This window comes from Musca domestica, unplaced genomic scaffold, assembly GCF_030504385.1.
Source record: "Musca domestica strain aabys unplaced genomic scaffold, Musca_domestica.polishedcontigs.V.1.1 76, whole genome shotgun sequence".
Classification (NCBI taxonomy): Eukaryota; Metazoa; Arthropoda; class Insecta; order Diptera; family Muscidae; genus Musca; species Musca domestica.
In genome coordinates, this window is record NW_026712396.1 from 1,466,616 (window position 1) to 1,490,493 (window position 23,878).

The 23,878-nt window shown below is 35.5% G+C and overlaps 2 protein-coding genes across 5 annotated transcripts in view; one reads left to right on the forward strand and one right to left on the reverse strand.

The window, feature by feature from the left end:
• Positions 1 to 1,612: 1,612 nt before the first annotated feature.
• Positions 1,613 to 15,426, reverse strand: LOC101892448 (pre-mRNA 3' end processing protein WDR33). Its single transcript, XM_005184676.4, has 8 exons — positions 15,086 to 15,426; positions 14,734 to 15,026; positions 13,563 to 13,832; positions 10,396 to 10,547; positions 8,410 to 8,507; positions 3,804 to 3,930; positions 3,508 to 3,741; positions 1,613 to 3,451 (listed from the first exon to the last, which is right to left on the reverse strand). Exons 2-8 carry the CDS (start codon positions 15,016 to 15,018, stop codon positions 2,230 to 2,232), a joined length of 2,388 nt encoding a protein of 795 aa, XP_005184733.1. The 5' UTR covers positions 15,019 to 15,026; positions 15,086 to 15,426; the 3' UTR covers positions 1,613 to 2,229.
• A 7,180-nt stretch (positions 15,427 to 22,606) lies between these two features.
• The window catches only part of LOC101887725 (neprilysin-2), a 94,913-nt gene continuing 93,641 nt past the window's right edge, over positions 22,607 to 23,878 (forward strand). For 2 of the 4 annotated variants that reach the window (XM_059130503.1, XM_059130505.1), the window contains exons 1-2: positions 22,607 to 22,766; positions 22,979 to 23,093. In XM_059130503.1, coding sequence (XP_058986486.1) covers positions 23,077 to 23,093 — 17 coding nt within the window. In that variant the 5' untranslated portion in view covers positions 22,607 to 22,766; positions 22,979 to 23,076. Of the gene's footprint in view, positions 22,795 to 22,978; positions 23,094 to 23,878 lie in introns of all 4 variants that reach the window. The other 2 variants (XM_059130504.1, XM_059130506.1) reach the window with 2 other exon arrangements.

Here is a 23,878-nt window from a genome sequence, read left to right on the forward strand (position 1 = left end):
AATTTGATCGAAATCGGTTTAGATATAGCTATAGCTCCCATATATATATTGTTCATCCGATTTGTTATTTTTGTCCTCCGCAGCCGTAATATGCACTCTGTAACGACAATATTTGGGGAAATATATCAAATGCAGCTCCTAAATACCTTTGCTAAATTTTATCGAGATCGGTTCAGAGATTTGGATATAGCTTCCATATATAACTTCGTCCGATTTGCCTATTATTGTGCACCAAACGTGTAATATCAGCCCGAATAGTATGGAATTTTGCACATACAACCAAATTAGGCCTGAAAATAAGTATGCCAAATTTGATCGAAATCGGTTTAGATATAGCTATAGCTCCCATATATATTGTTCATCCGATTTGTTGTATTTGTTACCCACAGCCGTAATATGCACTCTGTAACAACAATATTTGGGGAAATATATCAAATGCAGCTCAGAAATACATTTGCTAAATTTTATCGAGATCGTTTCGGAGATTTGGATATAGCTCCATATATAACTTCGTCCGATTTACCTTTTATTGTGCACCAAATTTCTAATATTTGCCCAAATGGGTTGGAATTTGGCACATACGACCGAATAGAGTCAAAAAGCTAGTATGAAAATCGGTTCAGATATAGCTATAGCTCCCATATATATTGTTCTACTGATTTGTTGTATTTGTTACCCACATCCGTAATATGCACTCCGTAACAGCTCAGAAATATCTTTGCCAAATTTTATCGAGATCGGTTCCGATTTGGATATAGCTCCCATACATATATCTTTATCTGATTTCAAATTAGTTTTGCACCAAATGGGCAATACAAGTCCGAATTTAAAAGATACAAATGCTTCAACATATTTATTCCCTTGAACTTTAAATTATAATTATAATCATAGCGTGTATGATTGAATTCTCCCATAAAAATGTTTAATTGTTGTGTGGAGCTCTACTAAATTAGCAAAGTGATATAGGGTATCATAAAGTCGACCCCGCCTGACTTTAGGACTTTGTTTACTGGTTTATTTTTCCAAAAGATTCGAAATTAGAATTCAAAATAAAAAAAATATCTTTTTTGACAATAACAAGGGAGTGTTGCCAACGTTTTTTTTAATTGTTGCCAACTTTTATTTTAAACTGTCGATGTCGCTTCTATGCCTTACCCATGGTAGAAAAATACAGCATCAACGCTTGGGAGCATTGATATGTCAAAATTTTTAAAATTTATTTTCAAATATAAGTAGCTTTTTGTATGTTTTCCTATACGACGTCATTCGGAGGTTATTGTAAAATGCCATTTTCAAAAATTTTTACAAATAAAAAAAAATTTTCATTCACAATTTTCAATTCCAAAATTGGTTTGACATTTCATTGTCCCAGCAGCTGCGTCAATGCGTCTACCAGTATTCTTCTGCCATGGCCTTACCATAGTACCATTCTTGAATCGAAGCGACGGCGAGGGCAACTCGCACATGAAGTCAACGACAACTATAGTAACGACAACCGTAATTGGGCCGATTGCATATTTGAGACCCCCCACTCCGCCTCTGGTGACCGATTTCCTGATGGAACTTTCAATACTTTGCATGTTGCCGCACCGGAAAAAGCAAATCGCATTTTTTTTGTACCTTATTTTAAGTTTGTTTTATATTAATTATTTTTTCTTCTTCTCTCTTTTTTTAAAGTTATTACAGGAGATTTTTTCTGTTTGTTTGTTTTTTGTTTTTTCTCTTCTTATTTTTTTTCAAGTTTTGTTTTAATATTTATATTTAGACATATTTTTGTTTTATAAGATCTAGCTTAAAAATTACACAAAAAGAGAAGATAAAGTAAGAATTGTGGAAAGGGGAATTGTGGAGGGAATAGGCAGAAGTTGGGTAGGCATGTATGTAGGTGTTTTTTTTTTGCTGTGCTATAAAAAAAATTGTTAATAAAAATAAAATTCTTTACAATCATAATGACGTGCAGTTGATTTAAGAAAATGAGAAAAAAAAAAACACAACAAAATAATGAAATATACATTGCAATTTAAATGGAAATAAAAATGGGTTTCTACTGATTTAATTGTTGTTGTTGCTGTTATTAAAAAATTAATTCAAAGCTTAATATGTACTTAGATTTCAAATTAAATACCAAATTATTTTAGTTTTTATAAAATTTGTTTCACTATTTTCAATAGCAGTGGGCGCTGTGGGTTTTTCTCGTTTAGTTCCCAGGAAGATGGAGAGGAAGTTCTCTTAAAAACGTCGATTGTTACGGCCACGATTGCGACCTCCGCCGCCGCCGCCACCACCACCACCACCTCCGCCATCATTACCACGATTATTACGTCGATTGCGTCTATTATTTGAATTATTTTGGTTGTTGCCATTATTGGAATTCGATTTGTTATTGGAGTTGTTCTGCGGATTGGAAAACATGTCACTATTTTTCTCATTATTATTATTGTTGTTGTTGTTAAAGCCATTTTGATTTGGCCCACTGGACCAGGGACCACCCGAGTTATTCGCCCATGGTCCCGGTGATGGTGATTGAAAACTATTGTTATTGTTGTTATTGGGTTGCGGCGAATCTGTCATACGTTCCGCTGGCGGCTGGGATTTCAAATTCAACAAACATGGCAGGAAAGGTTTCTTTAGACTCAACAACTCTTTAACAAACACCGCTTGGGGATTATGTTGTCTCGGCTCAAAACGACTTTTCTTCGAGGGTGGTGAACTCTCGCGACCCTCCAACGTGGGTGACATAGATCTCGAACGATCTCTGGCCGGTACAACGTCTCTCAGCTCCTCCAATTTGCCGGCATCGATGTAATTATTTAGATAATCCGGTCCCTGGCGTACGGCCAACATAAGTCTTGAATCCGGATGGACCCGTATGAAACGTCCGTACACCAAGATGCCCACAATGGCCTGAGGATCCATTGTGGTCAATACGCCACTCGCCAACATGCCTTCAATGGCATTTTCACTGATCTGTTGCGGTGACAAATCACCCTTATCCTGTTGTCTGCGATCGCGCACGCTAAACGCATCATCATCCATGTCGTCGGGCCGCCTTGTTCCCGCCCATTGGGCCTGGAAGTTACGTGGTATGGGCTTGCTGTAGGGCACCTTCTTTTCCGCTTCACGATTTGAATTCTTCGATGGATCCAAATCGAGACCGGGTATAAAACCTTTATCCGCGGTCAGACTTTCGGTGAATTCTACCTTGTCCTCTGGGCCCATGCCCGGTATAATGGCATCATCGTATTCGCCATCATCCAAGGCAGCTAAACTGGCAGGTAGAGTATTCAAATTGTATTTGTCTCTCATCAAATCGCCCGGACGATTTCGGGTCCAGAATTTAATTGTGTGATCATTGGAGCCGGAACACAAGATGTGACCCAACGGATGCCAGGCCAACGTCCAGACAATGCTGTCATGGGCAGTCTCAACACAGCCAATTTCTTTGTCGGTCCTAAATAAACGGAAAATTACTTCAGTTTTTTTTTGGTTATTTTTTTTCAAACTCACCCCACATTCCAAAACAATATGGACCCATCTGAACCACCCGAACAAAACAGACCCTCATGTATTGGATGCCATGACACGGAACTGGCTTCCTTTTTGTGGCCACGAAAGACCTGGGCCTCTTCCTTTAGATTGCGTATATCGAACAGTTTGAGCAAATGATCTCTCGAAGCGGTTATTAACCAATTTCCATTATCATTCCATTTCAAGTCCATCACAGTCGATTTGTGGGCATGCCTGGAAGAGAAGAGTATATGTTTAAAATAATGGAAATTTGATTGCGTAGCTTGAGGACTTACAGCGTAGCCAAAGCTGTACCACTTTTGGGATCCCATAACTTTATCGGTTGCTGATTATCTTTACTGCCGGACACAATCAGACCTTTTTGTGGATGCCAATGGACACACTTGACATCGGCACCATGACCTGCGAAATGAAGAATGTGAAATTTTAGGCTATGCTATGCTATTGAATGAAATAAATTTAAATGGAAGATTCTCACTAAAAATGCTATTTTTTGTAAAAACGTCCACTCTTACATCTTCGGACATTTTCGAAAGAAGGGCAGGTTTTCAAATATTAAAAAAGTTCGCACGCTTTTTGCATTTTACTAATCTGTTGCGGTTGTCCGTCCTTTGACATTTTCGATCCACTCTCACAAAAGATGTCGATATTGCACAACAAAATCATATTTTCAGAATCATATTGATCTTGAGGCATACATTGAAAAGTCTTAACAGTCAATGGAGATCGTTATCGAACCATGCTGAATGAATTTTTGAACACAAAAATTGAAGAGGAGGATATTGGCAACAATTGCTTTCAACAGGACGGTGCTACCTGCCACGCGGACAATTGAGAAAATATTCAATCCTTTTTAGAGTAATTTAACGAAATTGTATGTTATTTTCGTGCGTCAATATGGAAGTAACATTAGATGATTCATTCCTGAACATCTCCCACAATAGGTCAAATTTTGAAAGTGGGAACAATACATCTGATTTTATTCAAAATTCAAAACTTCTCAATATTTTTGTATTTATAAGATCTTGTGTTAAAATGAATATCTTGACCCACTCTCTTTGGTATCTTCCCCACAAATATTTAAGCATTTCGAAAAAAACCTCAAAACCTCCTACTTAGCGAAGGGAGAACCCTATGTTGTTTAAACTTGGGCCATCATTGCTCTGTTCCAGAACCTACAAGATTCTACTATTTTTGCAATATTTTTCGATATCGAAAATCTTAGTAATAACTTTTATATTCTTGGACCACAGACCACAAAATATTTAGAAAGTCGAAAATGTAGCGAGAAATCCATATTTGACTTTTTTAAAATTTTTGCATTCAAATATTTCTGTCCATATTGGAAGTTTATACTTTGTATTGGAAAAACTGATTGAGCTAAAATTCTGAAAAACGTGAGAGTCCAGGATAGATGCACCAAAGTGTGTTTGAAAACTCTTTACAGGGTGAGAAGAAATAACTGCAACCAAATTCAGACTGCTGTCATTTCTAAGCCAATCGTCCGACAGCTGTTAAAATTATTCCAGTGACAACTCATTATATTGTTTACAAGCGTTCAAAAGCATTTTGGTGTGATTTTTTTCCAGGGAAAAAGTTATTCGTGATGGAATTCAAGCGTGATAGTGTGATTTTTTTATATTTGTCTGGAAAACTACAAGTGGCTATCATCAGAGCACTTCAGCATTAAAATGTGAATAAATCTTTTTTGTCTCGTACCATTGCAAAAAACAGTAACATCAGCAGAAATAGTTCGAAAAGTGAAGAAGCGACTTGATCGAAACCCGCGTCGCAGTGTCCGAAAAATGGCTCGTGAGCTGAACATATCGCAATATTCCATTCGGCAAATATTGAAAAATGAGTTCGGGGTAAAGCCATTGAAATTCCAAAAAGTGCAAGAACTTAGAAAAAGACTGCTTCGCTCGGCCGAAAGTGGTGAACTGCAGAATTTGGTTTTCTCCGTTTGTAAACAAACAGAATGATCGTTTTTACTTGTCAAAGAGTGCACCTTCGGTTGGCCACCAACTCAAGCGCCGGCCATGGAGATGGCGTGGGCCGCCCGCCATAACAGCCGATGGTCGCTCTACGCTCGTATTAATCGACCTTGGCATCAGAATAAATATTATCCCGAAAATATTCTGGAGGGTGTATTACACACATTTTGGCCGCCGACCTTGGACATTCCAACAGGACTCAGAACCATCGCACTCAGCACGCGCCACCCATACCAATCCGTTAGACTATTGTGTCTGGAGTATTTTGGAAAGCAAGGTTGGCACAAAAAATACCAAAGTGTCGACCACCTCAAGCAAGTACTTCTCCGGGAATGAGCCAAAATTTTATTCAATAATATTTAAAAAACCAGTAAAGAAAGACTTAAAGTCGGGCGGGGCCGACTTTATGATACCCTACACCACTTTGCTAATTTAGTAGAGCTGCGCATAACAATTAAACATTTTTATGAGAGAATTCAATCATACACGCTATGATTATAATTATAATTTAAAGTTCAAAGGACTAAATATGCCGGAGCATTGGTATCTTTTACCTTCGGACTTGTATTGCCTATTTGGTGCACAATTAATTTGAAATCGGATAAAGATATATATGGGAGCTATATCCAAATCGGAACCGATCTCGATAAAATTTGGCAAATATATTTCTGAGCTGCATTTGATATATTTCCCTGCATATCGTTGTTACGGAGTGCATATTACAGCTGTGGGTAACAAATATGACAAATCGCATGAACAGTATATATAGGAGCTATAGCTATATCTGAACCGATCTTCACCAAATTTGACATACTAGCTTCTAGACTCAATTCAGTCGTTAGTGCCAAATTTCATATTAGACGTTTGGTGCACAATTAAAGGTAAATCGGACGAAGTTATATATGGGAGCTATATCCAAATCTGAACCGATCTCGATAAAATTTAGCAAATGTATTTCTGAGCTGTATTTGATATATTTCGCCAAATACAGAGTGCATATAACAGCTGCGGAGGACAAAAATAACAAATCTGATTAACAATATATATGGGAGCTATAGCTATATCGATCAAATTTGGCACACATATTTTCAGGCCTAATTTGGGTGTATATGCAAAATTCCATACAATTCGGGCTGATATTACAAGTTTGGTGCACAATAAAAGGCAAATCGGACGAAGATATATATGGGAGCAATATCTAAATTTTGACCGATTATCTCCAATTTCAATAGGGTTCGTCCTTGTACCAAACAAATGATTTGTGCAAAATTTCATCTGGATAGGGCAATAAATGCGAACTGTACTTTGTTTACAAAAATACATGGACAGACGGACAGACGGACGGGCGGACATGCATAAATCGACTCAGAATGTGATTCTATGCAGATCATCAAAAGGAACTATGGGTCTATCTCGTTTCCTTTTGCCTGTTACAAACAAATGCACAAAGACATAATACCCTGACCACCTTGTGGTGCAGGGTATAAAAAATGTAAAAATTATGGCGTCTGACTTTGTTGCAGTTTTTTTTATCTCACCCTGTTTATCACTTTCACAACAGATCTTGTGTTAGCAAAAATGTTTGTATGTGCGAAATTTGAAGAGAGTTGGATGCTTATTTCGCTTTCTTTGAGCGATTTGTTTTTCAAAATCTTGAGCCCTATGGTCCGATATATCCCATTTTCACAGCAGATCTTGTGTTTGTAGTAATAATGGGTATGTAAAATATGAAGAGAACCGGATGTATATTTCGAATTTATGATCGTTTTGGTTTTTTTTTTTGTTCGCGATTTATGAGCTCCATTTATATTCAAAATTTTGACACTTTGTGTGGTTTTGCCAATGCGTACTATAATTGCACGTAAATTACTCAATTTGGGTCACTGATGGTCTCTAGGATAGCGAGATGTTACTAAATTTGTTTCTTGGGCGAAGGGATAGAGTTGAAATTCTGAAATTTGATATTGAGGCAACTTTTGGTTTTAGCCGGAAAAACTTGGACACGGGTTTATACGAAGTATGAAGCTGTGGTTAAAAATGTTTGCCAAACTGAACAAATTGTGAACGAATCGTGAATTGAATACTGGAAAGGCATAAGCACGAACTGTTGGAACGAATTTAAAATTTTTTAAGGTGGACTTTTCGCTGACAAAGTAGCGGGCACTTGTCAGTCTTCTTATATAATTAATTGCCCGCCCGATATTGTTCAATCTTGGTTTGTGTCAATATTTATATGAAATTAAAGGTCAGAAGCGATCATTTTAACTCCATTCTCCAAAACGATTTCAATTGAAACAAGTAAAGAATCTGTAAGTTAGGCCGGGCCGAACTTTGAATACCCTCCACCATTTGGAACGAATTTGGCAATTCTCAAAAACAATAAAATCCGTTAAAAATTCTTTTAAAATCTTAAAAATACCGAATGTAGCTGTTAGATTACGGATAGATAACTTTTGTCATAAGTCACTACAGCATTCAAATGCGAAACTTGAAAAAAAAATCTGTTTATAATATAGCTCAAAACATCAAAATTCCGAATATAGGGAGCAACCATGGGAGTTGTAAAACCTGGACTAGCACAGACAATTTTTTGTCATAGGCTGTATCCAGTATCCATTACGAACTTCAAAAACCCAAAATTGAAATATTTCCGGTGAATAATGTCGCTAAAATCATCAAAAATACCGAATATCGGGAATCGCTAAATCGACATAGAATTTTATGCTGAACAAGTATAAGTATATATACTTTGTGGGTCTAAAATGTACATTTCGAGGTGTTACAAACCGAATGACAAACTTCCATACTATGGTGGGGGGGTATAAAAATAAACTTCGAATAGATCCCAATTAAAAAAAAAGGTGTTTGAAGACTATTATGTACTTACCCCTTAAAACTTTCTCCTCTTGGCATCGTAGAAAATCAAAAATACGCAGTGTACCATCATCACTACAGCTCACAAATTTACTATCCGTCGGACTGAAGCTGTAGAATTTGTTTGTTACATGTTCCGTACAACACAGGAAATCGCCGGCAGCAGACAAAAGTGCACAAAAACAACGATGTATCCACCAAATTTGTTTTATTTTTTTTTAATTTTTTCAACATTTTTAAAAGTTTGTGGTACAAGGTGCAAGCAACCGAGAGACAAGAACACGATGACATCGTTAAAGTTTTTTTTTTATTTTATTTGGTTGTATTGCGAGCGAGCGAGCGAGCGAATAACATGAACGTGGAGAAAGGAAATAAAATGTTTATTAAGAAGAGATATTTTAAGACAAAAAAAAAAAAAAATAATGGTTTAGGACAGTTTTATTTATCATTCAATACTTTCAATTGGTTATAATAAAAATGCCAAAGCCTTGCTGTTTTGTTTTTGAAAGAAAATTCTTTATTTACATTGGGAGAATCACATCAAGGGAAAGGGGAGACCTAAATTAAGATTTTTTTTATATTTAAAAAAAAATAATAATAAATGCCATAGTCGACCGAAGCCGACCATATGTTACACCACCACCACACTCAATAAGGATTTATCCTCTTTGCAGGGGATAACAGGTCTTCGGGTCAGTTCCCACGAAGGGAGAATGCTATTTAAAAAAATATATATATTTTATTGAAAATTCTCCCTAGAAATGCTAGAAGTTTGGGGAGCTCTATTCAAAAACTGAATGGATTATCATAAATTCATATATAAAGAGGGGCGACTTCATGTCAAAAAGGAAAAATTGGATAGATTTTGTTTCACTTTTTTAATGGGAAATCGGTAGGAAAATATCTAGATTTCTTAGAAGCTGGTAAAGCCGTAAAATGAAAATTAAATTTAATAATCTGTGTCTAAGTAATAAATCCAGCGATTTTTATAACTTCGTACCTTTGTCAAGTTCCAAAAGTTGTGAAGTTAAATAGGAAGTTTGTATTTGGAAAAAAAAAAGCACTTTAAAGTCATTTTTATTTATTTTTTTTTAATGAAGTGTTTCATGATAAATCCATAGCCCCGGGTTTGGACGCATAATTACTTATGCCACCCAAGCAAAAAAAAAAAAAAAACAAAATTAAAAATTAACTAAAATAATAATACGTCCACATGCGCCGAACCCTCCTCCTCTGCCTTCTCTTTGAATGGAGTGTAGCAAGAGATTGAAATATATATTTCTTTTTGTTTTCGAAATAGTTAAGCTCCCTCAGGTGGTTGTGTTTGTGTGTGTGTATGCGGATAGCTGGCTAAGAAGAATACTGTGTGGGAAAGGCAAATGTTTAAATGCTTCTTTTATTTCATTTTCAAGTCACTGATAGAAAAAAAAAAGGAATGGACAAACAGGCAAACCAACCGTATTTCAATTCAAACAAATCAAAAACGTTTAGTTTTGAAGTTTTTTTTTTTCAAAGAAAATCTTTTAATTTTTATTGTTATTATTAAATTTGTTAAATATTATAATGTGTTGTTGTTTTTTTTTTGTGAATAGTTATGAATATAAAAACAGTCTTTGGCTTTTTATTTGATTGATCAAAGTTTTGAGAAAAAAAAATATCACAGTTTTATTTTTGTACAGACTAAAAAAAACGAGCATAACAACTGGTAATTGGAGGCGTTTCAGAGGCTTTGCCTTTTTTCAATTGGAAAACTTTATTTATTTCAAGCAAGACCAAAACGCGCTCAACCAATACCAGAGACCTACCTAACCTATAATTTGTGTTTTTTTTTTTTCAGTTCTTTTATTTCAACTTTTCTTTATTTGTAAAAACCTACTACACAAGATCCCTAAGCGTTGCTTTTATTTTTATTGTTCTTGTTGTTGGTTTGGTAAACACATTTAAGAGAATGCAATAAAATAATGAATAGAGAAAAATAATTAATGATTTTAAGCTATACCTTATTCCCCTAATTGCTTCCTTGTGGGCCTGGAACATTTTCACATTGTTCATATTTGATTGCCAGTATTTGACATAGCCTGCATGATCACCGGTCACCATCCAGCTGTCGTTGTGAGACCATACCATTGTTCGCACCGATGTGTCGTGGGCCTAGGATGGTGGAAAAGTATGAATAAGTCATGTTCAGATGTGTTAGATTATATTCAAAATAAATAGGTTCAGGGTTGCGGAGTCAAAAAAAGTTATATATCTTTAAACCCATATGACAAGAACATTTCCCAGTAACCAATAGCTTCAACGACTTAAAGATATTATCTCAAAATAGTATTTAGGATTTGAAACAATTTTTTTTCTGTGCGAAAATATATCGAAAATCTTACTTCTGTTGGAAAAATATGTTAAAATATAAATATGGTTTAAAAATTTGGCTATTTTCGCAGTGAGTGGGGTGGTTTTGGCAGTACAATTAAAGAGATGGAGCATATTTTGCGGGCCTGACCACAAACTGGGCATACATCTCGCATATCTTCATCAATTCATGGCCAAAACGAATTAAGACGACTGCACCCCATCCTGGACGTAATTGTGCCAATACTACCCTTGTATTTCTAGACAGATGACCTTCTTCAGCTGCAATGGAAGAGGAGTGGACTCCTAGGACGGCATTGAAACTGTAATTTTGTATGGCATCTATGACTGATTATAATAATTGGATATCGACGATACATGGGTTGCGATCGCAGCAACACTCGTCGACGGCACTGGGTTATTTAGATCCCGTAACGGATGTTTTTTTTTTTCCTTTAACCCCATTTTGACATTGGTCTGTTCTTTTGGGGGAAAAACACAATAATCCGTTTTTACTAATGGTTATTATGGCATAGACGAAGCTGATCTAGCATCTTAGCCACCCCTCAAATTTCGTCACTCCAAGATGCGCTTCTTAGAAGTACGACAACTTACGCAGTGTGTGGAGTCATTCGTCTCATCAGTAAGGAGATCTTTGGATGGATAATTTAAATCAGAACCCTCCCACCAGTCAGCAAGTCTGATCTGCCACAGCTTATTTAGTTTGCAGCTACCCAATATACCTATTGTATTGTTCCGCTACAGTCCATCAGCAATCACCTGTGTTAGACGAAGTCGCATCGCTTTTTGTCGTATGCGATGATATTTTAATTATTAGCATCCAAAATGTTTCCACTGGATTACTAGCCCACCGTTGTAGCAGAGTTTTTCTTGTTGGGTTGGTTCTGCTAATCAGGTTTTAAAATTGAAATATTTCCGGTAGATCTTTTCTGTAATGAGTTCAATGTCCAGTATGAATTGAGAAGGCTGCACCATCCTGCCTGAACATAGTTAAGGCAAAACTATACCATTTTTCTAGGCAATCGGTTAGCTTCAGTTGCGATGGATAAAGAGGTGGAGTTCAAGGACGTCATTAATTTTGTATTAATTAATATTATTGTATTGACTTTGTGACTTTAGTGGCTTTGATTAATGTGAATACTCTCGGACCTATCGGATAAGCTTATTAATTTCGGGGCTTCTTCGTATAATTTTGGACTTCCCTCACTCTTTATATCGGGTAGCCTAAATGGGTAAGTTCATTCTACCCACCATATGATGCATTGAATGTTGCAACGAAAACATATTGTTGCGCTGATAAGCGACACAAATCTTTACAGACCACACCGTGTCACTTAGCTAACAGTAGACCTACTTTTCGTGTTATAAAAGGTGAGAAAGGCCACATAGCAGAGACTTGCCTGGGCCATATTAATATGGTGTTGATTGTGATTTCTGGCGATCGATAATCCAAAATTTGAAACATTGAAGTGTACAGAATAAAATGTTTTTACAAGTCAACAGCTATCAACAACATTCAGTGGCTCAGCCATTTCTTGTTGAGTCCTCAACTAATGTGTGAGAGTATCGCGAACCTAATTTAATGTCCAGAACATTGATAGCTATTTTTGTTTTTGGGGGTGAGTCCTCGCTTCTAAGCCCGTATTATTCGAATGTACTTTTGTCCCTCCTGGCTTCAGTAAGCTATGTGAGTGGTTAGCGACAGATTGGGGCCTTTGGTAATGAACTCATTCACATTACCAATGAAGTGATGTCCGAGCCTAACACTTGTACCACCAATGTGGTGATATCTACCAGGCGACCAGATTTCTGATGCGACGTTAAAATAATTGGCGCACCTCATGGGGTCAGTCGTCGTTACTCCGTCAAACTAGACAGATGTCATATCATTTCCTGTCTCAGGGTTCTAGAGAGGTCCAACAATTTGCTCATATCGGCACTAATGTTGCAAAACTTTAGATGGTCTAGCTACCTTTTCTATTTATGCTCCTTGATCAACTCTGACTTTTTAAAAATATTTTTTCTGATAGAAAACCATCTAGAGTTCTTTTTTAAAAAAAAGGCTTTATATAGATAACATACGTTGTAGGGCCTTTGAAAGATAGAAAAGACCTATACAATTTTCTACAACTCTCCTTTAGTAAAAATTCTCTGATTTTTTTGAATTGTTTCCAGAGGTAGTTATTTGCTCTCTGATTCCGGGTAATCCAAATTATAGCTTATATTCTAACCTTTCCAAAAAGCTTCGCCAAACCTACAAAGTTTCGAAAATTCGCTTAGCTTGGTATCACTTCGTGTATTTGATGGGATTGACATCTCGAAAAATCCATCAACTTAAGAAGATTAGAACGGTTCTATCGGTTGATTGAAGAATCCTGTAAATCCAGCCCAATTAGCTTTCCCGAGGATAAGGAAAATTCGGTGCTCAGAGGCTAGAAAACAGCATACTTATGATGCATTCTCTGGCGAAACATCCTCTTTTCTCAGAACGTAGTGGTAGCTGAGAATTAAATGCATTCTGGGGCAAAAGAAAACGTCGTTTTTTGAAATTTGAATTAAAATCAGCTTTCAACTAAAAGCTATGAGTCATTTTCCACTCTGCCATAAAACAACATAGCAATAAAGTTAGCAACCCATCATCTGAGGAAAAGATTTTCGATTCCATGACATATATCACTTCTCCTCCCAATTAGAAACCATCAAATCTATGTTATTACAAATTGACCACATGTGTCAGCTTCTAAGCAATATCAACTCCACAACCCCGTATATTGCACCCATCTCTTTCCAACTTACTTGTAAAATAGTCTCAAAATTAAATGTTAAACCATTCCATAGGGTAAATTCACCCGAACTGGCACCGGTAACTAAACGGCGACCTTCTGGTGTCCATGCCAATGTAAATATGGGACATCTCATTTTATTTGTGGCAGTCTTGACAAATCTTGTGGTTACAGCATTGGAGGGATTATCCAGATAACTGGAAGGTGGTAGTAATTCCGGTACGTATATACTTTCCGGTTGCAATGCAAAGCGATCTCTATGGTCTCGCTGCCAGAGGCGTGCCTAGTGAGAGGAAATGGAAAAATTTATTACGTTAATATTTTAAATATTTTCAAAAAACTAATGGTCTGTTTTACAATGGAGGAAATTACTCAAAGCAAGGTTCCTAAAAAAGCAAAACAAATAAACACTTTTGCTTAGATCAATTTTAAATCCTTTTATCTGCAACCATAAGATAATTGTAACACTTTCCGAGATGTGGACCTTGATAGCAAAAAATCTAGAATTTATCTTTCCGAGAAATCGTTATTTAAAAATTTATACACTTTTAGCTCTAATCGTTCTTGTAAAAAATATTTTTCACAATCTAACAGTGTATTATTAAATATTCTACTTTGCATTCTCGGTCCTGGATCTTGAAAACCTTCAAGGCAAGTTTACGGCCCTCTGCGAATCAGTTTCCCACAGTTTCATACATTTTTAATAGCTTTTAGAAACGACTACGAAATTATAGGTATAAATGAGAACCCCTTGATTTCCAGATAAGGCGATGCAACTTACTTTCAAAAATGGCCTTATAATCCCAAGACTCCAAGTCTTTTTTAAAGAGTTTGTCCATAGGTATCATTCTTGGATTTCTGGCCAAATATCTGAAGGAATTCACTCACTTCACTTGTTACATATAATCAAATTATGTGGAGCTAGACCGCTTTTAAAAATCCCCCCTTTTAACACAGAAAGTAATTTATTTCGTCTCATAACAACAGTTCTTAGAATCCTAATAATCCTGCAGGTCCCTATGATCCTGATCACATATCATTATTTTTTTCCTCTGTAAAAGATCTACTTTTCCAAAATGTAATTCTCCTCAATTTAAAATGTTTTTTCTTAATTCCGATTAAGTATCGATTCTACCCTTCTTCCATCGTCGTTAAACAGACCATAAATCACACAACAAACTTACATCCAATTTCTTGACAATGGAGGCATTGTAATCAACAGTCTTACGCATAACACTTTTACGCAAACGTTTGCCATCGAAATCGTCTTGGGTCATTTGATGTGGCCGCTGAAAGCCACCGCCTCCAAACGATTTAAAATAGGGTTTATTGGGATTACCATGATGTCCGTGATGATAGTGAGGTCGATAGTGGCCATGTGAACCTGGCATGGGAGGTGGTACACTGATGTTGGTGGCTAAATGTGAGGGCGCCGTCAACTGAGGCGGGGGCTGGGAGACATCCATCATTTTGGAGCCTGTGGAACATAAATACTTTAAAAAATATATTCAAATCATATTCACACGAATTTATTACCTTTTTATATGTCCGATTCCCACAAATTACAACTTTTTTCCGTTTTGTTTAAACAAAAATTAACGTGTTTGGTATATTGACTGCACGCAGCTGACAATGATTTCGTGTGGAGAAATTTTCTTCGTTGCGACCTTTTGACTTCTCGCCTCTTTCACGTTGACAAAGAGAGAATTTCCACACTGTTTTGTATCACCAACATGTGGCAAAGTTTGCTGGGTACATTTTCCTCAATTTTTTAATAACTTTTCTTTATTTTTTTGCCTGCAGAGTAAAATAATATCTTCCCAATTTTCTTGAAATATGTCTGTGCCAAAAAAAAAGTCTGCTAATAATGCTCGTCAGTGTTGTGAGCTGGGAGAGTGTGCAATACGGAGTAATCGATTACTCACAGCCATCTGTCAGGGTTGTATGCATTTAGTAGTTAGATGTGATGAATATGAAAAAGACATACGATAAATCGTACAACAATGGTAAATGCAATGAAATACCTGTGGTACAGAAGCCTACAATGAGTGGAATTTAGTAGGCTTGGTGATATTTGGTAGAAATCCAATAAAAGTCATTCAATCGGTGAGATCGGACAATTTGTTTGCTCAAACGCGATTGATTTGAGTCTTTCGAAAAATAAAAACAAAATATTTTCAAAAAATTTTTGGGAAGTACTTAAAAGCTAACAATTTTCGTGAGCTGAATATATCGCAATATCCCATTCGGCAAATATTGAAAATTGAGCTCGGGATAAAGCCATTGAAATTCCAAAAAGTGCAAGAACTTACACCTCAGAACAGAAAGAATAGAAAATAGACTCAAAAGAGCTAAAGAGTTGGTTTGCTTGTCCGAAAGTGGTGAACTGTCGAATTTGGTTTTCTCCGATAAGGGAGAAAACATTCGTTGTCCAGCAGTTTGTAAACAAACAAAATGATCGTGTTTACTTACCAGAGAGGTCACCTTAAAATGTGCAACTTCGGTTGGCGACCAGCGCCTGGTGTGGGCCGCCATAACAGCCGGTGGTCGCTCTCCGCTCGTATTTATCGACCGTGTCATCAGAATAAATGCCGAATACTATCGCGAAAGTATTCTGGAGGGTGTATTAAAGCCTTGGGCATGCAAACATTTTGATCGCAAACCTTGGACATTCCATCAGTACTCAGCACTATCGCACTCAGCTCGCGCCGCCCAAGAATGGTTACAAAATCTGGTTTTTCGCTTCATTTCTTCTTCAGCGCACAATGGCCACCAAAATCTCCGGATACCAATCCGTTGGACTTTTGTGTCTGGAGTATTTTGGAAAGCAAGTTTGGCACTAAAAAATACCAAAGTGTCGATCACCTCAAGCAAGCGCTTCGCCGGGAATGGGCCAAAATATCGCGGAGCAACATTCGGGCAGCGTGTGAGGGTTTCATTGACCGTTTAAAGGCCATAATTCGTGCCAAAGATGACCAATTCGAATAAATCTAAGCTTATTCTAAAATTTCATGCTATTTCCGACATTTGAATAAAAGGCTTAACTCTAGTTTAGTAAAAACTCTTCAATTTTTTCGAAATTTTTTCCAGTGGTAGGTATGTCCCGGGAAACTATTTTTTTCTTGGGGGACGGACCTGGGACCCCAGAATTTTGACCCGAAAGTCTGGGTTCAAGACCCCGACTATACCCGGATCCAATTATCCGATATTGAAAACATAGTTTTAATCAACTGGTTAGAATCGGGTTATGCGGATGGAAAGACCCATATCTCCTGACTCAGTAAAGGTACTGGCACAAATTGTAGCATTTTGGAAAGGTAAGAGTGTCAGCTATAATTTGGAAACAATTTTGTTGACCCCCATAATGGGCCTTTTTTGACTTTTTGGGGGTTTCATAAAAAATCCGGGTCCAAAAAATCCCCCGTCCCCCAAGAAAAAAAATAGTTTCCCGGGATCAGGGTAAAAATACCTACCTCTGGAGAAAATTTCGAAAAAATCGAAGAGTTTTTACTAAACTAAAGTTGTTCCGAATAAAATTTAAAAAAATGTAAAAATTATCGCGTTTGGCTTTGTTGCGGTTTTTATACCCTACACCACAAGGTGGTCAGGGTATTATGTCTTTGTGCATTTGTTTGTAACAGGCAAAAGGAAACGAGATAGACCCATAGTTCCTTTTGATGATCTGCATAGAATCACTTTCTGAGTTGATTTATGCATGTCAGTCCGTCTGTCCGTCCGTCCGTCCGTCTGTCCATGTATTCTTGTGAACAAAATGCAGGTCGCTTTTATTATCCGATTGAGATGAAATTTTGCAAACAACATTTGTTTGGCCCAAGGACGAACCCTATTGAAATTGGAGATAATCGGTAAAAATTTAGATATAGCTCCCATATATATCTTCGTCCGATTTGCCTTTTATTGTGCACCAAACGTGTAATATCAGCCCGAATAGTATGGAATTTTGAACATACAACCAAATTAGGCCTGAAAATAAGTATGCCACATTTTATCGAAATCGGTTCAGATATAGCTATAGCTCCCATATGTATTGTTCATCCGATTTGTTATTTTTGTCCTCCGCAGCCGTAATATGCACTCTGTAACAACAATATTTGGGGAAATATATCCAATTCAGCTCAAAAATATCTTTGCTAAATTTTATCGAGATCGGTTCAGATTTGGATATAGCTCCCATATATAACTTCGTCCGATTTACCATTTATTGTGCACCAAACGTCTAATATTTGTTCAAATGAGATGGAATTTGGCACATACGACCGAATTTAGTCTAGAAGGTAGTATGCCAAATTTGGTGAAGATCGGTTCAGATATAGCTATAGCTCCCATATATATTGTTCATCCGATTTATTGTATTTGTTACCCACAGCCGTAATATGCACTCCGTAACAACGATATTCAGGGAAATATATCAAATACAGCTCAGAAATATCTTTGCCAAATTTTATCGAGATCGGTTCAGATTAATTTCGCAAAATGGGCAATATTTAGTCCTTTGAATTTTAAATTATAATTATAATCATAGCGTGTATGATTGAATTCTCCCATAAAAACTTTTAATTATTAAGTGGAGCTCAACTAAATTAGCAAAGTGGTGTAGGGTATCATAAAATCGGCCCCGCCCGACTTTAGGACTTTCTTTACTGGTTTTTATCTCAGAAATCTTTATTATTTGTTATCTGTCATAAAAAAAATATTTCTTTGCCGAACTAGTTCAACTATTCCTTTCGGTGAACCGTTTAACATAAAAAAAATATTTCTTTACCGAACTAGTTCAACTATTCCTTTCGGTGAACCGTTTAACTGAAATCGTGCAGTTTTGAGCCTTCTAACGGTACGAATACTAAAACGCTTTTTTGAATGGCTTGTCATCGGCTGTTTTAGGTTTGATCGTAAAAGATCAAAGCAGCCAAAAGGATTAACAAGTATAAATTATGGTCCGAAATTGAACTAAGTCAACCTAAAACTGCTTTGCTCTTCTACAAAGGAGCCAACTGATTACTTCAGCCAGTCAAAAAAAAAAAAAACGTTTTATGTATTCTCACCTTTAGGGATAACAAAGGAAACAATGCATGACCTTAAACCCAGGGTCATTCTAATTTCCATGTATCATTTTTTTAAATAAATTTTTAATAAAATTAAAATTGAGACAAAATAAATAAATTAGCCAAATAACAGCAAAAATAAACAAATATCCATTGTTTTCATTTCAATTGAATAGTAATGTGTAAACGACATTCGATAAATCATTTCATACGAACTTTTTTTGTTCTTCTTCATTTTTGCTTTTGTTCGCCTTACAGTAGCCCAATACCGTTTGTCAGCCAACCAGTCAGCCAGCAGATCGTGAAAACAAATGGCCCACCAAACGTGGTTAGAATATTCAATTTGAATCAAAACAAAACATATAACGAAGAACCGAAAGCATTTATTTGTCAATTTCAAGATTCCGAACAACAACAACAACGGCAACATCAACAACAAAACAAGGAAATTTTTACTCCAAAAACACTTTACGATGATGAAAGTCAATGACATTGAATATTGAAAACAATTAACTTTTCGTGGAGGTAATTTGCGAAGATAAATCAAAAGAAGGGGGGAGAAAAGGATATAAAATATGTAAAAAAATGCAAATTGAATGGGGTGGGTGGAAGGATTGGGTAATAATAATCATTGGTCATTTTGGACAACTACTTTGCAATTAGTTTAACTCGATTTTCGGTCATTTTCCCCAAATTGCCTTTATTTTGGAATCAGGGATATATTTTGAATGTGTTTCCCAAGTTTGAATAATTTTCCCAAGTTTTCCAACCTTCCGCCCCAAAAATTGTGAAGAAATCAAATACCTTTCCCATGAAGCTATTCTCATTACCGTTCGGTCTTCGCCGGCCGATGTTTTGAAATGTTTTAACTCAAAACCAATGTTGTCTTTTCGAACATTCATATTTTCATTTTTGTAGAAATCATTGACATTTTCCTTTTGGAATATTGCCTTTTCACTTAAAGGGTGATGAAATCCGACTTATATAAGTAAGTCAAAATACCCTCCACATAACAACAACAGCAGCAACAACAACAAATGATGATGACCCGATGTTTACACTTTCAATTCCGTACCGTAATTAGAGTGTAATGAACCAGAGCCAAGCACCTGAGTGAGTTTTGGTTCAATGCTTCAAGTCTTGAAGTCGGAATTAAGTCGTGAATTTGGAAAAGGAATTTGTTGTAAAGGAATTTGAAATTTGATTTTTTCGCCTGTCTTCAAGCGGTTAGTCCTTAAAAAAAATATTTTTTAAAAAAATCCTTGAATTTCTTTAATAAATTCACCTAATTTTTCAATTAAAAATATGTGAAAAATATTTAAAAAATACGAGTTTTGATCCTTGAAAAATATTTTTTAAAAAATCCACGTTCTTAGTCCCTGAAAACAATTTGAAAAATATTTTTTAAAAAATCCATATTCTTAGTCCTTGAAAAAAAATTGAAAAATATTTTTAAAAAAATCCACGTTTTTCGTTCCTGAAAAAAATTTGAAAAATATCTTAAAAAATCGGAGTTTTGGTCCTTGAAAAATATTTTTTAAAAGATCCACGTCCTTCGTCCTTGAAAAAAATTTGAAAAATATCTTAAAAAATCCGAGTTTTGGTCCTTGAAAATTCTTTTTTTTTAATCCACGTCCTTCGTTCTTAAAAAAAATTTGGAAAATATTTTAACAAATCCGAGTTTTGGTCCTTGAAATTTTTTTTAAAAATCCACTTCCCAACTCCTTGAATTTTTTTTAAATCGGTAAATATTGAAAAAAGATCTCGGGAAAAAGCCATTGACATTCCAAAAAATGCAAGAACTTACACCGCAACAGAAAGAACAGAAAATAGACTCAAAAGAGCTAAAGAGTTGCTTGGCTAGACCGAAATTGGTGAACTGCCGAATTTGGTTTTCTCCGATGAGTTTACTTGCCAAAGAGATCAGCTAAAAATGCGCACCTTCGGTTGGTCACCAGAACTCAAGCGCCGGCCATGGTAGTATTCATCGACCTTGGCATCAGAATAAATGCCGAATATTATCGCGAAAATATTCTGGAGGGTGTATTAAAGCCCTGCGCACGCAAACATTTTGGCCGCAGACCTTGGACATTCCAACAGGACACAGAAGTGTTGATCACCTCAAGCAAGCGCTTCGCCGGGAATGGGCCAAAATAGCGCAGAGCAACATTTGGGCAGCGTGTGACGGTTTCATTGGCCGTCTGAAGGCCATAATTCGTGCCAAAGGTGACCAACTCGAGAAAATCTAAGTTCCTGGAAAAAATATTCTTTAAAAATCCACGTCGGTTAATCCTTAAAAAATCCAAATCATTGGTCCTTGAAAAATATTTTTTAATTATTATTTTGGTCGTTGAAAAATAATTTTTTAAGAAAACATCCATGTTCTTTGAAAATATTTTTTAAAAAATCCAGGTAGTTGGTCCTTGAATAATCTTTGTTAATTATTATTTTGGTCGTTGAAATATATATTTTAAATGTTCCTTTGGTCCTTGAAAAAATATTTTTTTTTAAAAAAATCCACGTTGTTAGTCCATGAAAAGTATTTTTTAAATAATAATTTGGTCCTTGAAAAAGTATTTTTTACAAAATCCACTTTCTTAGTCCTCGAAAAATATTTTTTAAATAATAGAAGTGTTGGCTTTGTTTATTCGGTTTATTTTTAAATAATAATTTGGTCCTTGAAAAAACATTTTTTTTAAAAAATCCAGGTCTCTGGTCCTTGAAAAATATTTTTTAATCATTATTTTAAATATTATTATCCTTTGAAAATATTTTTTAAAAAATACATGTCCTTGGCTCTTGAAAAATATTTTTTAAATATTATTATCCTTTGAAAACATTTTTTAAAATATCTACGTCCTTAAAAAATATATATTTTTTTGAATCCACGTCCTTGGCCATTAAAAAATATTTTTTTTTAAAAAATCCAAGTCATTTGCCCTTGAAAAACATTTTTTAAAAGAATCCACGTTATTGGTCCTTGAAAAAATAATCCTTAAAAAATCTTAGTTTTTTTAGTCCTTAAAATATGCTCTAAAAATAATGCATGTCTGTTGGTCCTTAAAAGTATTTCTTAAAAAATCCATGGCTGTTGGTTCTTGAAAAAATATTCTTTAAAAAATCCATGTCTGTTTCTCATATTTTTTTAAAAAAATCCATGAGTGTTGGAAAAATCAACGTTTGATGGCCCTTGAAAAAATACTCCTTAAAAAATGTACGTCTTTTGATTCTTGACAAAATATTCTCTAAAAAATCCAGGTTTTTTGTCCCTAAAAATATATTCTAAAAATAAACCACGTTTTTTGATGCTTTAAATATGTCTCGTGGTCCTTAAAAAATATATTCTTCAAAAATCTTCCATCATAACGTTGAATATTCACATATTACTCTTGTTTACCATTTAAATTTACATATGGCAACGCCTTTCTATGCATTTTAGCTACTATTTCCGGTTAAAAGTGTTGCCAGTACTGAATAGCCATGTCGCTGACTTCTTCTCTCACATATCCTCTGCCACTACTCTGTTAACATGGCAGTAGCAGAGATAGAACTTATGCTCTGCCTAAGACCAGTAATGGGAAAGAGAAGAGTAGGTGAGTATGGAGCTTATTGTTCTCTGAGCAAACATAACATTGCAACAAACTAGAAATGCAATTTTCTTCTTCTTCCGTTAACGGACAATAGAAATTGCAAAAAATTCACATTGTACACACACACATATCCTACCCATCCTCCCATTCATATACCGTAATGTTTTACTGTCGTCGCCCTCATCGTCATCGTGTGTGTGTGTGCTTTGACTTCGTGTGACTGGCTGCTTTTTTGATTGTTGCTTGGCCTCTTGGTTTGTTGGCTTTACGTGTGCTTTCATGTTAACAGCGTTGACAGCAACGCCAACGTCTACTTCCCCGTTGGCGGCGCAGTCAGTGTTAGTTGTGTTGTTGGCCCGAATTCATCGATTCGCAGATATAAAAATAATGTTTCGTTAACATTTATACTTCAGTTGATCGCCAGTAGTGCACGGATGAACGCAACAACGCATGCCAAGCCAAGTGAAAAACAGTCAGACAGACCAAAGTGTTAAGTGAGAGAACCGTTATAACTACAAGTATAACAATAACAACAAGAGCTTAACTTCAGCATTGCGTGTGCGGGTGTGTTTTCAATTGAACAAACCTAACGGTAGAGATTATTTCTATTTTGGAATTTAAAAAAAAAGAGAAAAACAAATCAAATGTTAATAAAACAGTGACTATAAATTGAAGTGTTAATTGATTTAGAAAATTTAAAAAATTTTTAATATTTTTTTGTCTCAAGTTTTTTTTTATAATAAATTGCATTTTTCTTTATTTTATTTCGTTCAAAGAAATCTAAGTTCAAAAGTTTGTTTTTTAAAACACGAAGTGGACGACGGCGTCAACTGAAACCAGTAATTGAACTGAATTTTCTTCAAAAATTGCAAATATGCAGACAGTAATCAAGTAAGTTTTGAAACAAATATATGTTGAATTGAAATAAGTTTTGAAAATGAAAAAGCTATTCAAATTTTGTAGTGAGAAATGGGGGAAATTGTTGACGGATAAAAAAAATGGAATGTTGATGATTGAAACTTTTTTAGAGGATATCTTGTGAAAGTGGACTAGTTTAAAAATTATTTTGACGATTACATATAATTTTGGATTTTTTTCAAAAATTTTTTGGAAGTCTCACAAAAAAAAATCCATTTTGACGTTCTAAAAATATGTTCTCATTATATTCCACAAAATGTGGATTTTTTAAAATTATTTTTTCCATATCCTCCACAAACGTGGATTTTTTAAAAAATATGTTTTAATATTCACCACAAAAGTGGATTTTTTAATATATTCTTTAATATTCAAAGTTAATTTTTTTGAAAATTTGGAATTTTTGTCCACGTTTTGGTATAGCCCCCACATAATGGTACCTCCAGATATTCGGTATTATGGTGATTTAAGCGACATTATTTACCGAAATTGTTTCAAATTTGGTGATTTGAAGTTCGTAATGAATACTACAGCCTAAGACAAAAATTTGTCTGTGCAGGTCCACATTTTAGTATAGCCCCCATATAATTGAACCTCCCTATATTGATACATTATTGACCGATTTTTTATTTTCAAGTTTCGCATTTGAATATTGTAATGGCTTATGACAAAACTTGCCTATGCAGGTCCACATCGTCATTTTGACCCTAATATGACGCATACATTGATTTTAACAAAATTTTCAGAATATTTTTGAAAAT